At 43.5% G+C, this 14,349-nt stretch overlaps 1 protein-coding gene across 3 annotated transcripts in view; it reads left to right on the top strand.

Annotated features, from left to right (window-relative positions):
- USP6NL (USP6 N-terminal like) overlaps nucleotides 1-14,349 on the top strand; it is a 153,412-nt gene that overhangs the window by 85,423 nt on the left and 53,640 nt on the right. For all 3 annotated transcript variants that reach the window (XM_070754387.1, XM_070754388.1, XM_070754385.1), the window contains 2 exons: nucleotides 2,088-2,161; nucleotides 3,149-3,231. In XM_070754387.1, coding sequence (XP_070610488.1) covers nucleotides 2,088-2,161; nucleotides 3,149-3,231 — 157 coding nt within the window. The remainder of the gene's footprint in view (nucleotides 1-2,087; nucleotides 2,162-3,148; nucleotides 3,232-14,349) is intronic.

Raw genomic sequence — 14,349 nt, forward strand, 5'->3', positions numbered from 1 at the left:
GATAGCTCACAGCATATGAAAAACAGTAAATTACCATAAAATTAATCCAATTAAATTAAAACTACATGGTTATCTAAAATCTCTAATACCGGTAGTATTAAAAATCACTTCCAATCATTCATACATCAATCATACATTCGTTGGCCAGGGGCTAACGTCTAATCGGCGCACGCCTGATGACATAAATGAGTCTTAAGACTCTTACGGAAGGCTAGAGGGGTGGGGCCCCCACAGAGAAGGCTCTTCCCCTAGGTCTCGCACAAGCAACAGAAGGTGGTCCTGCAAGTTGAAGGGTCCTGGGGAAGGCCGACTCTGTGGGACCTAACCGGTCGCTGGGACTCATGCGGCAGAAGGCAGTCCTGCAAGTAATCTGGTCCGATGCCATCGTTTTTTGCATCTCAGTGGGAAAGTCAATCTGCATCATTAAAACATTTAGCAGGCTTATTATGTCTGGATTATTGCTTGATGATTATGTTATCCATTCAGTCAAGTGTCCTTGGGGATTCTATGGGCCAGGTCCCTCCATATCTTCCTACCTTGCGCAACTCCTCCGATTTGTCATGTGCTCTGGCTGTTGTCAGCTCCCACTTTTCTTGCCGCATTTATTAAGTCAATCACTGCAATTGTTAAATTAATAGCTTATTTATTTATTTATTTATTTGTCACATTTTTTTGCTGAATTTGAAAATTAAGGGAGACTAGGATAGATCTATTTCGGCTTATTTTGGCCTCATTAGCTAGCCATACCCACTGGGACTTGAACCTGCAACCTTTGCCTTGTAAGGCAGAGAATTATCCTCTAGGCTACAGTATCCAATCCCTTCAGCTCTGCACCAGGGCAGGGTTACATATTTTTGTGTCGAATCACCCTGGTGTATTGAAGGAACATCACAGCTCCTTACTTCTCCTTAGACTCAGGGCAGCTTACAACATGTTAGCAATAGCACTTTTTAACAGAGCCAGCATATTGCCCCAACAATCCGGGTCCTCATTTTACCTTTATCTTTAGATTTCATTGGAAACGTTTTTCAAACTTTCTGCTTTACTTCTTAAATTCTTTGCATAAAATGCATTTCCCCACAGATTTAATTTTCTGAAGGGCTGACTTGAACCAGCTTTACTAAATACAGTACAGTGATACCTCGTCTTACAAACGCCTCATCATACAAACCTTTCGAGATACAAACCTGGGGTTTAAGATTTTTTTGCTTCTTCTTACAAACTATTTTCACCTTACAAACCCACCGCCGCCCCTGGGATGCCCCACCTCCAGACTTCCGTTGCCAGCGAAGCACCTGTTTTTACGCTGCTGCAGGGGAATCCCAGCAGGACTTCTGTGTTTTTGTGATGCTGCAGGGAAATCCCAGCAGCGCAAAAATGGGTGCAACGGAAGTCCGGAGGGGGTTTCCCAGTGAAGGGAGCCTCAGTGAAATCACAGCATCGCAAAAACAGAGGTCTGGAGGTGGGGTTTTGAGGACTTCGGTGTTTTTGCGATGCTGCGATTTCACGGATGCTCCCTTCGCTGGGAAACCCCACCTCCGGACTTCCATTGCCAGCAAAACGCTCGTTTTTGCAATGCTGGGAGATGCTGGGATTCCCCTGCTGGGATTTCCCTGCAGCATAGCAAAAACACAGAAGTCGGGAGGTGGAGTTTCCTATAGAGGGGAACCTCAGGGGAATCCCAGCAGCGCAAAAACGGGCGCTTCGGCTGGCAAAAGGGGTGAATTTTGAGCTTGCACGCATTAATCGCTTTTCTATTGATTCCTATGGGAAACATTGTTTCGTCTTACAAACTTTTCACCTTAAGAACCTCGTCCCGGAACCAATTAAGTTTGTAAGACAAGGTATCACTGTATTTTGAAAAGCCAGGGAAACATTTTATAGTCTGCCAAAACTACCGAAATAGCTAGAAGATGAAAAATGGTCAGTTTAAATGCCAATGCTTAAAATACCCCTTTTGAAACCATCAGTATTGCGTTAATACGGAAAGAAGCATTTCTTTTACGGTATATATTTCTTTAAGCACCAGTCATCAAAAAACGAATAGAACCTGCCCAACTGTATCCATTTTCTCTTCCCCAACACAGGTACTGATGTTGAACAGGATGCTGCTGTCAAACTTGCTCAAGAACGTGCTGAGATAGTTGCCAAGTACGACCGAGTAAGTTTGTGTAATCCTTAAATAATTGTGTCATGGGTTCTGCCGTCTTGGGCTGAGTAACAAGTGGCTCAGATGATGAACAAGCAGGAAGAGGGAGATTATGATCCCGCTATATAGAGTGCTGGTGACTCTGACGGCAGAAAAAGACCCCATGGTCCATCTAGTCTGCCCTTATACTATTTCCTGTATTTTATCTTAGGGTGGATATATGTTCATCCCAGGCATGTTTAAATGCAGTGACTGTGGATTTACCAACCACGTCTGCTGGAAGTTTGTTCCAAGGCTCTACTACTCTTTCAGTAAAATAATATTTTCTCATGTCACTTTTGATCTTTCCCCCAACTAACTTCAGATTGTGTCCCCCTGTTCTTGTATTCACTTTCCTATTAAAAACACTTCCCTCCTGGACCTTATTTAACCCTTTAACATATTTAAATGTTTCGATCATGTCCCCCCTTTTCCTTCTGTCCTCCAGACTATACAGATTGAGTTCATTCAGTCTTTCCTGATACGTTTTATGCTTAAGACCTTCCACCATTCTTGTAGCCCGTCTTTGGACCCGTTCAATGTTATCAATATCTTTTTGTAGGTGAGGTCTCCAGAACTGAACGCAGTATTCCAAATGGGGTCTCACCAGCGCTCTATACAGCGGAATCATAATCTCCCTCTTCCTGCTTGTTATACCTCTAGCTATGCAGCCAAGCATCCTGCTTGCTTTCCCTACCACCCGACCGCACTGCTCACCCATTTTGAGACTATCAGAAATCACTACCCCTAAATCCTTCTCTTCTGAAGTTTTTGCTAACACAGAACTGCCAATACAATACTCAGATTGAGGATTCCTTTTCCCCAAGTGCATTATTTTACATTTGGAAATAAAGAATTCCTTTTGAGGTTCGGAGCATGCCAGCAACCATTGATATGTGCAACCATAAGTAGGAACTTTAATGAAATGAATTAATTATCTGACTTCTCTGCTTTCTACAGGGACGAGAAGGAGCCCAGATCGAGCCTTGGGAAGATGCTGACTACCTGCTTTACAAAGTTACCGACAGATTTGGTTTCTTGCAGTAAGTTTTTCGTAGCTTGGCAAAGGGACGGCTTTCGCTGTTGGCTTCGTTTTTATTCTCCATTGTGATTTTGGCATGCCTGTGTAGTCTGAGCATCGATTGCGCACCTTACAGAAAAATTGCTCTGTGAATAGGTTTCCATTTGGCAAATAAAATTCAAATGGTCTCGCGCTGCGCTTTTCATTTATTTATGCACAGCATTTTTCTTAGTCGGTGATTTAAAATTGATCCAGGCTTGGTAATTGAAAAGTATCAGCCTTTGCCTTTGGCTGGGTGTAAAATGATTGCAAAGATGCTTTGTTCAAAATAAAGAAACTGGTGACATGCTAGAATAATTTAAAGATAATAGCCGCAGTATTTCCCCCTGGATTGGAAAAAATACAGTGGTACCTCTACTTACGAACTTAATTCGCTCCGTGACCAGGTTCTTAAGCAGAAAAGTTTGTAAGAAGAAGTAATTTTTCCCATAGGAATCAATGTAAAAGCAAATAATGTGTGTGATTGGGGAAACCACTAGGAGGATGGAGGCCCTGTTTCCTCCCAGGAGCTTCCTAGAGAGGCCCCACGGAGACTTCTCCCCACCTTTTCTGGCCCTGTTTCCTCCCAGGAGATTCCTAGAGAGGCCCCACGGAGACTTCTCCCCACCTTTTCTGGCCCTGTTTCCTCCCAGGAGATTCCTAGAGAGGCCCCACGGAGACTTCTCCCCACCTTTTCTGGCCCTGTTTCCTCCCAGGAGATTCCAAGAATCTTAAGTTCATAAGTAGAGGTACCACTGTACATGTTTACCATTAATTCTGATTTGTTAACCTGCCTTACATTTGTTAGTGAACGAGGCAAATAGATATCCTTTAATGGAATGGATTTATTAGCACAATGACAGATAGCACTTCTTGAGGTACTTTGGTATTGTAAGAATCATCTGTTGGTTTATTATCGTTAATCCCATGGGTGAAATATGTGAATTAAGAACTGGGGGGAAAAACCCTTTTATTGGTTTTAGGTGACTTGGTGGAATTCCATTCAAAGGATAGTTATATAATTCTCGCCTTTATGCGAATGTTAGAGTAAAAAGTTTTGCCATCCCATATTTGGTCCGTAGCTTATTTGGGTTTCTGGGTTATCAATTATTAAAATTCAATTTTAGAGTACACCGTTTGAATTTCCTAGCAGTAACTGTGCAAGGGCAAAAGGCTAATTCCTCCTGTTCTCTTATTTCAGAATAAAATTGTGAAATGCGTTGTTAAATCTAAGATTGTTATGTGGGTCAGATATACCTGCACAATCAGTGGGGAACACTAACCCCTGTAACTCAGAAACAATAAATTGAATAGCACTAAATCAGCTCTCTTCCTTCTGCTTTGTATATTATATTCTTCATTGTGGGTGGAGCCAGCATTCAGGATGGGCTGTCCTCGTCCACTCAGAATGAGGACCGAGGCTGTTACTTTTTGCTGGATCTGCCCTTTTAAGACCCAGCTTTGACTCGGTCCTCAGACTGGACGATGTGGCTACCTTTTCTCCCTTCCTGAATACTGGTTTTCATCTCTTCTTGACCAATCGAAAATTGGACTTTGAGTATTTGCCATTGTGAGTTTTTTCTTCAGAATTTAAAGACTGACATACTGAATGTAGTTTATTTATTTATTTATTCATTCATTCATTCATTCATTCATTCATTCATTCATTCATTCATTCATTGGATTTGTTTGCCGCCCCTCTCCGTAGACTCTGGGCGGCTAACAACAGTAATAAAAACAGCATAAACAATCCAATATTAAAACAGTTAAAAACCCTTATAAAACCAAACATACATACAGACATACCATGCATAAAATTGTGAAGGCCTAGGGGGAAAGAGTATCACAGTTCCCCCATGCCTGGCGGCAGAGGTGGGTTTAAGAAGCTTACAAAAGGCAAGGAGGGTTGGAGCAATTCTAATCTCTGGGGGGAGCTGGTTCCAGAGGGCCGGGGCCGCCACAGAGAAGGCTCTCCCCCTGGGTCCCGCCAAGCGACATTGTTTAGTTGACGGGACCCGGAGAAGACCCACTCTGTGGGACCTAACTGGTCGCTGGGATTCGTGCAGCAGAAGGCGGTCCTTGAGATAATCTGGTCCGGTGCCATGAAGGGCTTTATAGGTCATAACCAGCACTTTGAATTGTGACCAGAAACTGATCGGCAACCAATGCAGACTGCGGAGTGTTGGTGTAACATGGGCATATTTGGGAAAGCCCATGATTGCTCTCGCAGCTGCATTCTGCACGACCTGAAGTTTCCGAATACTAGTAGTAGTTCCATCTGGACGCTCAGTAGTCGAGCATCGGCTCTTGCTGCGATACACCTTCTCGCTCCCCAGTTCAGTATTGACCATCATGGGGTCATCCTGGTCTGCCTTTGGGAGGGAGGGCCGAAAACTGAGATTGGCAGCCCATTTTCCCTGGCAGAGCACTCGGGCCAACATAGGCGCCCCTGACACAAATTAGGTCCAGCTGGCCACACCTACCCTATTCACACCCTCCGCGAGGTCAAACACAATTATTTATTATTATTTATTAATTAGATTTCTATGCTGCCATTCTTGAAATGACTCAATGGTGCATCACTCAATGAAATCAAGTTTGCTATAAGGCAGTGATGGTGAACCTTTTCCCCCTCGGGTGCCGAAAGAGCATATGTGCGCAGTATCGCACATGCGTGAGTGCCTATACCCACAACTCAATGCCTGTGGAGGTGAAAACAGCTTTCCCCGCCCCCTGGAGGCCAGAAACGGCCTGTTTCCCAACTTCTGGTGAGCCCAGTAGGCTCGTGTTTCACCTTCTCCAGGCTCCAAAAGCTTCCCTGGAGCGGAGCGAGGGTAAAAACGCCTTCCCCTATCCTTCCGGAGGCGCTCTGAAAGCCCAAAACACCCATCCAGATCCTCTGTGCAAGCCAAAAATCAGTTGGTCAGCACACACATGTATGAATCCCAGCGAAGGTCCCACAGAGTTGACCTTCTCCAGGCCCCGTCGACTAAACAATGTCGTTTGGCGGGACCCAGGAGAAGAGCCTTCTCTGTGGCGGCCCCGACCCTCTGGAACCAGCTCCCCCTGGAGATCAGAACTGCCCCCACCCTCCTTGCCTTTCGTAAAGTTCTTAAGACCCATCTCTGCCGTCAGGCATGGGGGAACTGAGACATCTGCCCCGGTCCTATACAGTTTATACATGGTATGTTTGTGTGTATGTTTGCTTTTAATAATGGGGTTTTTAGTGTTTTTTAAATTATTAGATTTGTTCTTACATTGTCTTTGTTATTGTTGTGAGCCGCCCGAGTCTACAGAGAGGGGCCGCATACAAATCTAATAAATGAATGAATGAATGAATGAATGAATGAATGAATGAATGAATGAATAAATAAATGTTGGAGCTGAGCTAAGGCAACTGCTGATGTGCCAGCAAATTTGGCTCCACGTGCCACCTGTGGCACCCGTGCCATAGGTTCACCATCACTACTATAAGAGGTTGGACTGGAATGCCCTCAAGGTCCCTTCCAACCCAATGATTCTACGTTGTATGAAATTGTATCCCATCTAAAAATCGAAATGCTGTAGTAACCTTCTACTACAGTTCATAGAACTGCTTGGAAGAGAACCGTGTACAAGCTCACTTGAGTCTATGTTGAAGCACTTGATGTGCCTGACTTTCTTAGCGGGGATTTGTTTTCAAGGAGTCGATTTCCTCTGTTTTAATCATCTTTTTCCCCCTCTTGGGAAGGAAAGAGATTCTCCTTCGCTGCTCCCTAGGTTTAGAAGTGTCTGCTCTTCAAATTATGAACTTGTCCTTAGAGGATAAACTTATCAAGGAACTTGATCGATCCCCTGGAATCAATGAGAAACAATGCAGCAGAAGAGCATACGTTAACAACGCAGCCGTCCTTATCTGGGGTGGAAAAAAAACGGAGCTCACCATTTTGAAGAATAAAAGGAAACGCATAAGAATTTTAACCCGCCGTCGCTACTGGAAATGCGGGACTTTCTCCATGATTTTAAATATAAATATTTTATATTTAATTGCTAAACGTAGAAACATAGAAGATTGACAGCAGAAAAAGACCTCATGGTCCATCTAGTCTGCCCTTTGCGTGCGGGGAAACCCCGATTCGGCTCCTCGCTGCTGCTGCGCTACCGAGCAGATCAGCTGCTGGGCGGCCGAAGGAACCTTCCCTGGGTCTTCCCGGCCGCCCACGCAAAGGGGAAACCCCGGCTCCTCGCTGATGCCCGCCGCTCGCCCGCCCGCCAGCAAGAGGGGGAAGACCCAGGGAAGGTTCCTTCGGCCACCCAGCAGCTGATCTGCTCGGCGCAGCAGCAGCGAGCAGACGAAGATCGGGGTTTCCCAGCCGCCCACGCAAAGGGGAAACCCCGTCTCCTCGCTGATGCCCCCGCTCGCCCGCCCGCCGCCCGCCAGCAAGAGGGGGAGAGATAGAGAAAGAGAGAGAAGGAAAGAAAGAGATGAGAGAGGGAGGAAGAGAGTGTGAGAGAGGAAGAAGCAAGATAGAGAAAGAGAGAGAGAAAGAAAGATGAGAAAGGAAGGAAGAGAGTGACGTCATCGGTGGAAAAATCGCGATATAGCGTTTCGCGAAGATCGAGATCGCGAAACTCGAGGGATCACTGTATTGTAATTTTCTGCAGATATATTCACATGCTCTGTATTGGCCATTGATCAAACTGTCCTGCTTCCGTGCAAAATATGTTGTAAACCTCAGTCCTAACAGACCACCTAAGAGCACACATAGTGGCTACTACATGTGTATGTCCTTTTGCTAACAGCCTGAAGCTGCAATGAGTAGCAAGCCTTTAAAGGTCTGTGAACAGCTGTTTGCTGTTACCGCCATTGATCGGGTCAATGCCACTGTAATCCAGAGAGATCTGGAAGGTCATAGTTTTTCTCTTCGAAAGTCTTAATTGAGATGGGTAGCATTTTTTGCAGGCTCTCCAAAGAAAGCTCTTTTCTCCTCTGGGCCTTATAAACTGGAGATTGTGGGCATTGAACTCGAGACCTCTCTGCATATAAAATAAGGGTTCTGTCTCTTGACACTTTATACTTACCGTACTTTTCGGAGTATAAGATGCACCTTTTTCCTCCCTAAAAGAGGCTGATAATTTGGGTGCGTTTTATACTTTGAATGTAGCTTTTTTTCCAGCCCTAACTAACTGCTAAAGAGCTTCCCAGCTCTTACCTTGCAGGCTCTTTCATTGTTACTCTCCGCGAAGAATGTTTTCCAAGCCCTAAGTCTTTGCAGAGTTTTTTTCCATTGCTCTACTTTATTTTATTTATTTATTTTATTTATTGGATTTGTATGCCGCCCTTCTCCGTAGACTCGGGGCGGCTAACAACAATGATAGAAACATAGAAACATAGAAGTCTGACGGCAGGAAAAGACCTCATGGTCCATCTAGTCTGCCCTTATACTATTTTCTGTATTTTATCTTAGGATGGATATATGTTTATCCCAGGCATGTTTAAATTCAGTTACTGTGGATTTATCAACCACGTCTGCTGGAAGTTTGTTCCAAGGATCTACTACTCTTTCAGTAAAATAATCTTTTCTCATGTTGCTTTTGATCTTTCCCCCAACTAACTTCAGATTGTGTCCCCTTGTTCTTGTGTTCACTTTCCTATTAAAAACACTTCCCTCCTGGACCTTATTTAACCCTTTAACATATTTAAATGTTTCGATCATGTCCCCCCTTTTCCTTCTGTCCTCCAGACTATACAGATTGAGTTCATTAAGTCTTTCCTGATACGTTTTATGCTTAAGACCTTCCACCATTCTTTTAGCCCGTCTTTGGACCCGTTCAATTTTGTCAATATCTTTTTGTAGGTGAGGTCTCCAGAACTGAACACAGTATTCCAAATGGGGTCTCACCAGCATTCTATATAGCGGGATCATAATCTCCCTCTTCCTGCTTGTTATACCTCTAGCTATGCAGCCAAGCATCCTACTTGCTTTCCCTACTGCCTGACTGCACTGTTCACCCATTTTGAGACTGTCAGAAATCACTACCCCTAAATCCTTTTCTTTTAAAGTATTTGCTAACACAGAACTGCCAATACAACACTCAGATTGAGGATTCCTTTTCCCCAAGTGCATTATGTTAAAAACAGCATATGACAATCCAATAATAAAACAACTAAAAACCCTTATTATAAAACCAAACATACACACAAACATACCATGCATAAATTGTAATGGCCACGGGGAAGGAATATCTCAACTCCCCCATGCCAGGCGGTATAAATGAGTCTTGAGTACAGGGAGGGTGGGGGAAATTCTAATCTCCGGGGGGGAGTTGGTTCCAGAGGGCCGAGGCCACCACAGAGAAGGCTCTTCCCCTGGGGCCCGCCAAACGACATTGTTTAGTCGACGGGACCCGGAGAAGGCCAACTCTGTGGGACCTTATCGGTCGCTGGGATTCGTGCGGTAGCAGGCAGTTCCGAAGGTAATCAGGTCCAATGCCATGTAGGGCTTGCTTGCTCCAAATGTTTCTTTCCAGGTGGAAGGATACTTTGAGAATAGCTTACTCTTATGCTATGTATTGTCCCATGTAAAATAGTTTTTATAACCTCAGTTGGTTATAATTTGTCAGATATGCCTGGTATCAAAATAATGACTGCTAAGCTAACTCATTCCTAACTCATTTTAGAAAAGAATTGAATCCAAACCTCAAATATTATTCTTAAAAGTTAGAAACATTGATACACAGTGTGAGTTCTAATTTCAGCACATCAGTCCAGGTTGTGTCTAAATTTTAATCCAACCAGGTGCTTTTAATGGCAGGTAGCAGCTCTAAAATGTGTAAGGCCATGGATAATATACTAGAAGCAGATGGAGAGTACTATGAATGCTGAATAATCCATTTCCACATGTTTTGAATTCTCAATGGAATGTGTTTATTAGAAGTGCTTAAACCATATGAATAGCCAGCCAGTCAGCAGTATAATATATTAAAATAACTAAAATCTAATTTAACACTGGAGAGAATTATTTTATTTTGGTTATGAGACATGCATGATTAATATCACATTCAGTTTTCATAGAGCCCGTTCCCTCTTGCTTCCTTGACACACCACAGTGAAATCCACAAGTCATCATTTATACTAATTAGTTAATTGGAGACAGGATTGAAATGCAGAGTCCTCGGAAAGGAAACATAGAACACATAGAAGTCTGACGGCAGAAAAAGACCTCATGGTCCATCTAATCTGCCCTTATACTATTTTCTGTATTTTATCTTAGGATGGATATATGTTTATCCCAGGCATGTTTAAATTCAGTTACTGTGGATTTATCTACCACGTCTGCTGGAAGTTTGTTCCAAGGATCTATTACTCTTTCAGTAAAATAATATTTTCTCATGTTGCTTTTGATCTTTCCACCGACTAACTTCAGATTGTGTCCCCTTGTTCTTGTGTTCACTTTCCTATTAAAAACAGTGGGAAGTGGGAAGGAATAACACAAGGTCAAAGCTGCTAAAGCACACATTTAATTATTATCACATTTAGAATATGTCCGGGACCGCCTTCTGCTGCACGAATCCCAGCGACCGGTTAGGTCCCACAGAGTTGGCCTTCTCCGGGTCCCGTTGACTAAACAATGTCATTTGGCGGGACCCAGAAGAAGAGCCTTCTCTGTGGCGGCCCCGACCCTCTGGAACCAGCTCCCCCCGGAGATCAGAACTGCCCCCACCCTCCTTGCCTTTCGTAAAGTTCTTAAGACACATCTCTGCCGTCAGGCATGGGGGAACTGAGACATCTCCCCCGGGCCTATACAGTTTATACATGGTATGTTTGTGTGTGTGTTTGCTTTTAATAATGGGGTTTTTAGTGCTTTTTAAATTATTAGATTTGTTCTTACATTGTCTTTGTTATTGTTGTGAGCCGCCCCGAGTCTACGGAGAGGGGCGGCATACAAATCTAATTAATAATAATAATAATAATAATAATAATAACAACAACAACAACAACAATAATAATATTGAAATGAAATCCAATCTCAATGCAGCCGCGCAAGCAGTCTTGGGCCTTCCAAGAAATGCCCATATCTCACCATCACTCCGCGGACTGCATTGGCTACCAATCTGTTTCCGGACACAATTCAAAGTGTTGGCTATGACCTATAAAGCCCTACATGGCATAGGACCAGACTATCTCCGAGACCGCCTTCTGCCGCATGAATCCCAGTGACCAATGAGGTCCCACATAGTTGGTCTCCTTAGGGTCCCATCGACCAAACAATGTTGCCTGGTGGGACCTAGGGGAAGAGCCTTCTCTCTGGAGGCCCCGGCCCTCTGGAATCAGCTCCCTCCGGAGATTCGCACTTCCCCCCACCCTCTTCACCTTCTGGAAGAGTTTAAAAACTCATCTTTCCTTAGATCTTCCCCCCTGACCAATGAATGCTTCAGTTTGATTGTTGAATGGATGATATTGATGGTTTTTCTTTTTTTTTAATTAGAATTTTAAAGACTTTTTTAATGTATTCATTGGATTGCTATTATTGTTTCTTGTTTTTTGTACATGCTGTGAGCCGCCCCGAGTCCTTGGAGAGGGGTGGCATCCAAATCCAAAATCAATCAATTGATCAATCAATCAATCAATCAATCAATCAGCAAACAAATAAGCAAGCAAACAAACAAACTTATTTATTTATTTATTTATTTATTTATTTTGTATGCCGCCCATCTACGTAGACTCGGGGCGGCTCACAGCAGTAATAGAAAAAACAATGTAGAATACAAATCTAATAATTAAAACTAAAAACCCATAATTTAAAAAAACATGCACACAACATACCATACATAAACAATATAGGCCTGGGGAAGTTATATCAGTTCCCCCATGCCTGACGACAGCGGTGGGTTTTAAGGAGTTTAGGAAAGGCAAGGAGGGTGGGGGCAGTTCTAATCTCAGGGGGGAGCTGGTTCCAGAGGGTCGGGGCCACCACAGAGAAGGCTCTTCCCCTAGGACCCGCCAAACGACATTGTTTATAAAGTAACTGACAAAACGGAGTTTATTTAGGATGGTTCTTCCCATTAAGTCAGTGGTTCTCAATCTGGGAGTTGGGACCTGTTTGGGGGGTCTAAGGACCATTTCACAGGGGTCGCCTAAGACCATGGGAGTGTGTCATAGATTCGTCATCATGGGTAAAGGGAGTCTCAGTTACTTAGAATAAAATTCTATTGTGCTTAGCGTAGCTTGGTTCCTAATTAGTAAGCATAGGTTGTAACCCAAATGGGGAGGCAGACAGCAAAGCATAAAGTATTTGGATGCTGAACATTTTGCTAATATGATTAGTAGATGGATTAATTATTCATTATTTTCATACTCTCCAATTATAGAAGTTCTCACCGTGCTAATTTGGGCAATGATCTATGTTTAAAACTGATTGAACTGACAATCTGGCACAGTTATTAAACTTTCAGGTATGGTTCAGCTTGGCTTAAAGCCAGGTAATTTGGGAATGTAAGCTCAATAAATACTTGATTATTTTATGTAGCGAGTGTGTGTACCTCTCTACCTTGGGAAGCCTATGTTTTTGTAAACCCGTGAACTAATCCCCCGAAAGACCTTCTAGATTAATTTTGATTTGATTTGATTTGATTTAATTTGATTTGTATGCCGCCCCTCTCCGAAGACTCGGGGCGGCTCACAACAGTAATAAAAAACAGTATAATAATGAAACAAATCTAATAATAAAATTACATAAAAAACCTCAACAATTAAAAACCATACAGCACATACATACAAAACATAAAATATAAGAAAGCCTGGGGGAGATGTCTTAGTTCCCCCATGCCTGGCGATATAGGTGGGTCTTGAGTAACTTGCGAAAGACAAGGAGGGTGGGGACCGTTCTAATCTCGACAGGACCCGGAGAAGGCCAGCTCTGTGGGACCTTATTGGCCGCTGGGATTCATGCGGTAGAAGGTGGTTCCGGAGGTATTCTGGTCCAATGCCATGAAGGGCTTTAAAGGTCATAACCAACACTTTGAATTGTGACCGGAAACCGATCGGCAGCCAGTGCAAGCCACGGAGTGTTGTAGAAATGTGGGCGAATCTAGGAAGCCCCACGATAGCTCTCGCGGCCGCATTCTACATTTGTTCAGTGCTGTAGCTTCCTTGAAGAAGGCTCAATTTGTGTTGAGAAAGTGTAATCCAAAAATTCGAGATCAAATTAGAATATCATCCTTAGGTATTTTTTGCTTGTGGGTAATTTATAAAATAAAACTTAGGTGCCTGGATTCATATTTAATGCTGACTCAGAAATCTTAGTTGCAGTGATTTCTTTCATAGTGAGAAACAAAATTGTGTTGTGGTTTAGCCCAGTGGGTGCTCCCAGCCCTAATAACTATGATGTCCTATTCTGGAATCAGTTACAGATAGTCCTTGATTTATGGCAACAATTGAGTCCAAAATTTCTCTCGCTAAGTGAAACATCATTGTGTAGTTTGGCCCATGTTACCACCTTTTTGCCACAGTTGTAGAGTGAATCAAAGTAGGTGTTAAATTAGTCAAACTGTTGTTAAGCGAATCTATCTTCCCCATCAACTTAGCTTGTCAGAAGATCACACAAGGGCATCACATGACCCGGGACAGTGTAACCAGTAGCGGGTTTGAGCCGGTACGGCTCAATAAGGCGTCCCGGTAGTGAAAATGGAGCTGTGCCTGCAGCTCCAGCTGACTGGCAGGTGGACATGCACGTGGGTGCAAGATTTGGTGCTGGAAGCCAAATTTTGTGTGAGGACATGCGTGAGAGCGAGATTTCAGCGATTTTGGCTGATTCTTTGCTTCCGCGCATGCGCCAAAGCAAAAATATTAGCAAAAGTCGCTGAAATCTCGCTCTTGCACGTGCCCTCACATGAGATTTGTCTTCTCACTCTTGTCTTCACCCTCCCATGAGATTTTGATCACATGACCATGGGGATACTACAACGGTCGTGTGAAAACTGGTCATAGGTCATTTATTTCAGTGCTGTTGAAACTTTGCATCAGAGGCGGTATTCGTCCGGTTCTACCTGGTTCAGGTGAATTGGTAACACTGACTGTGGATGGGATGTAATGACGTCCCATTTATCCACGTCTTTGAGG

Source organism: Erythrolamprus reginae, chromosome 6, assembly GCF_031021105.1.
Source record: "Erythrolamprus reginae isolate rEryReg1 chromosome 6, rEryReg1.hap1, whole genome shotgun sequence".
Lineage (NCBI taxonomy): Eukaryota > Metazoa > Chordata > Lepidosauria > Squamata > Dipsadidae > Erythrolamprus > Erythrolamprus reginae.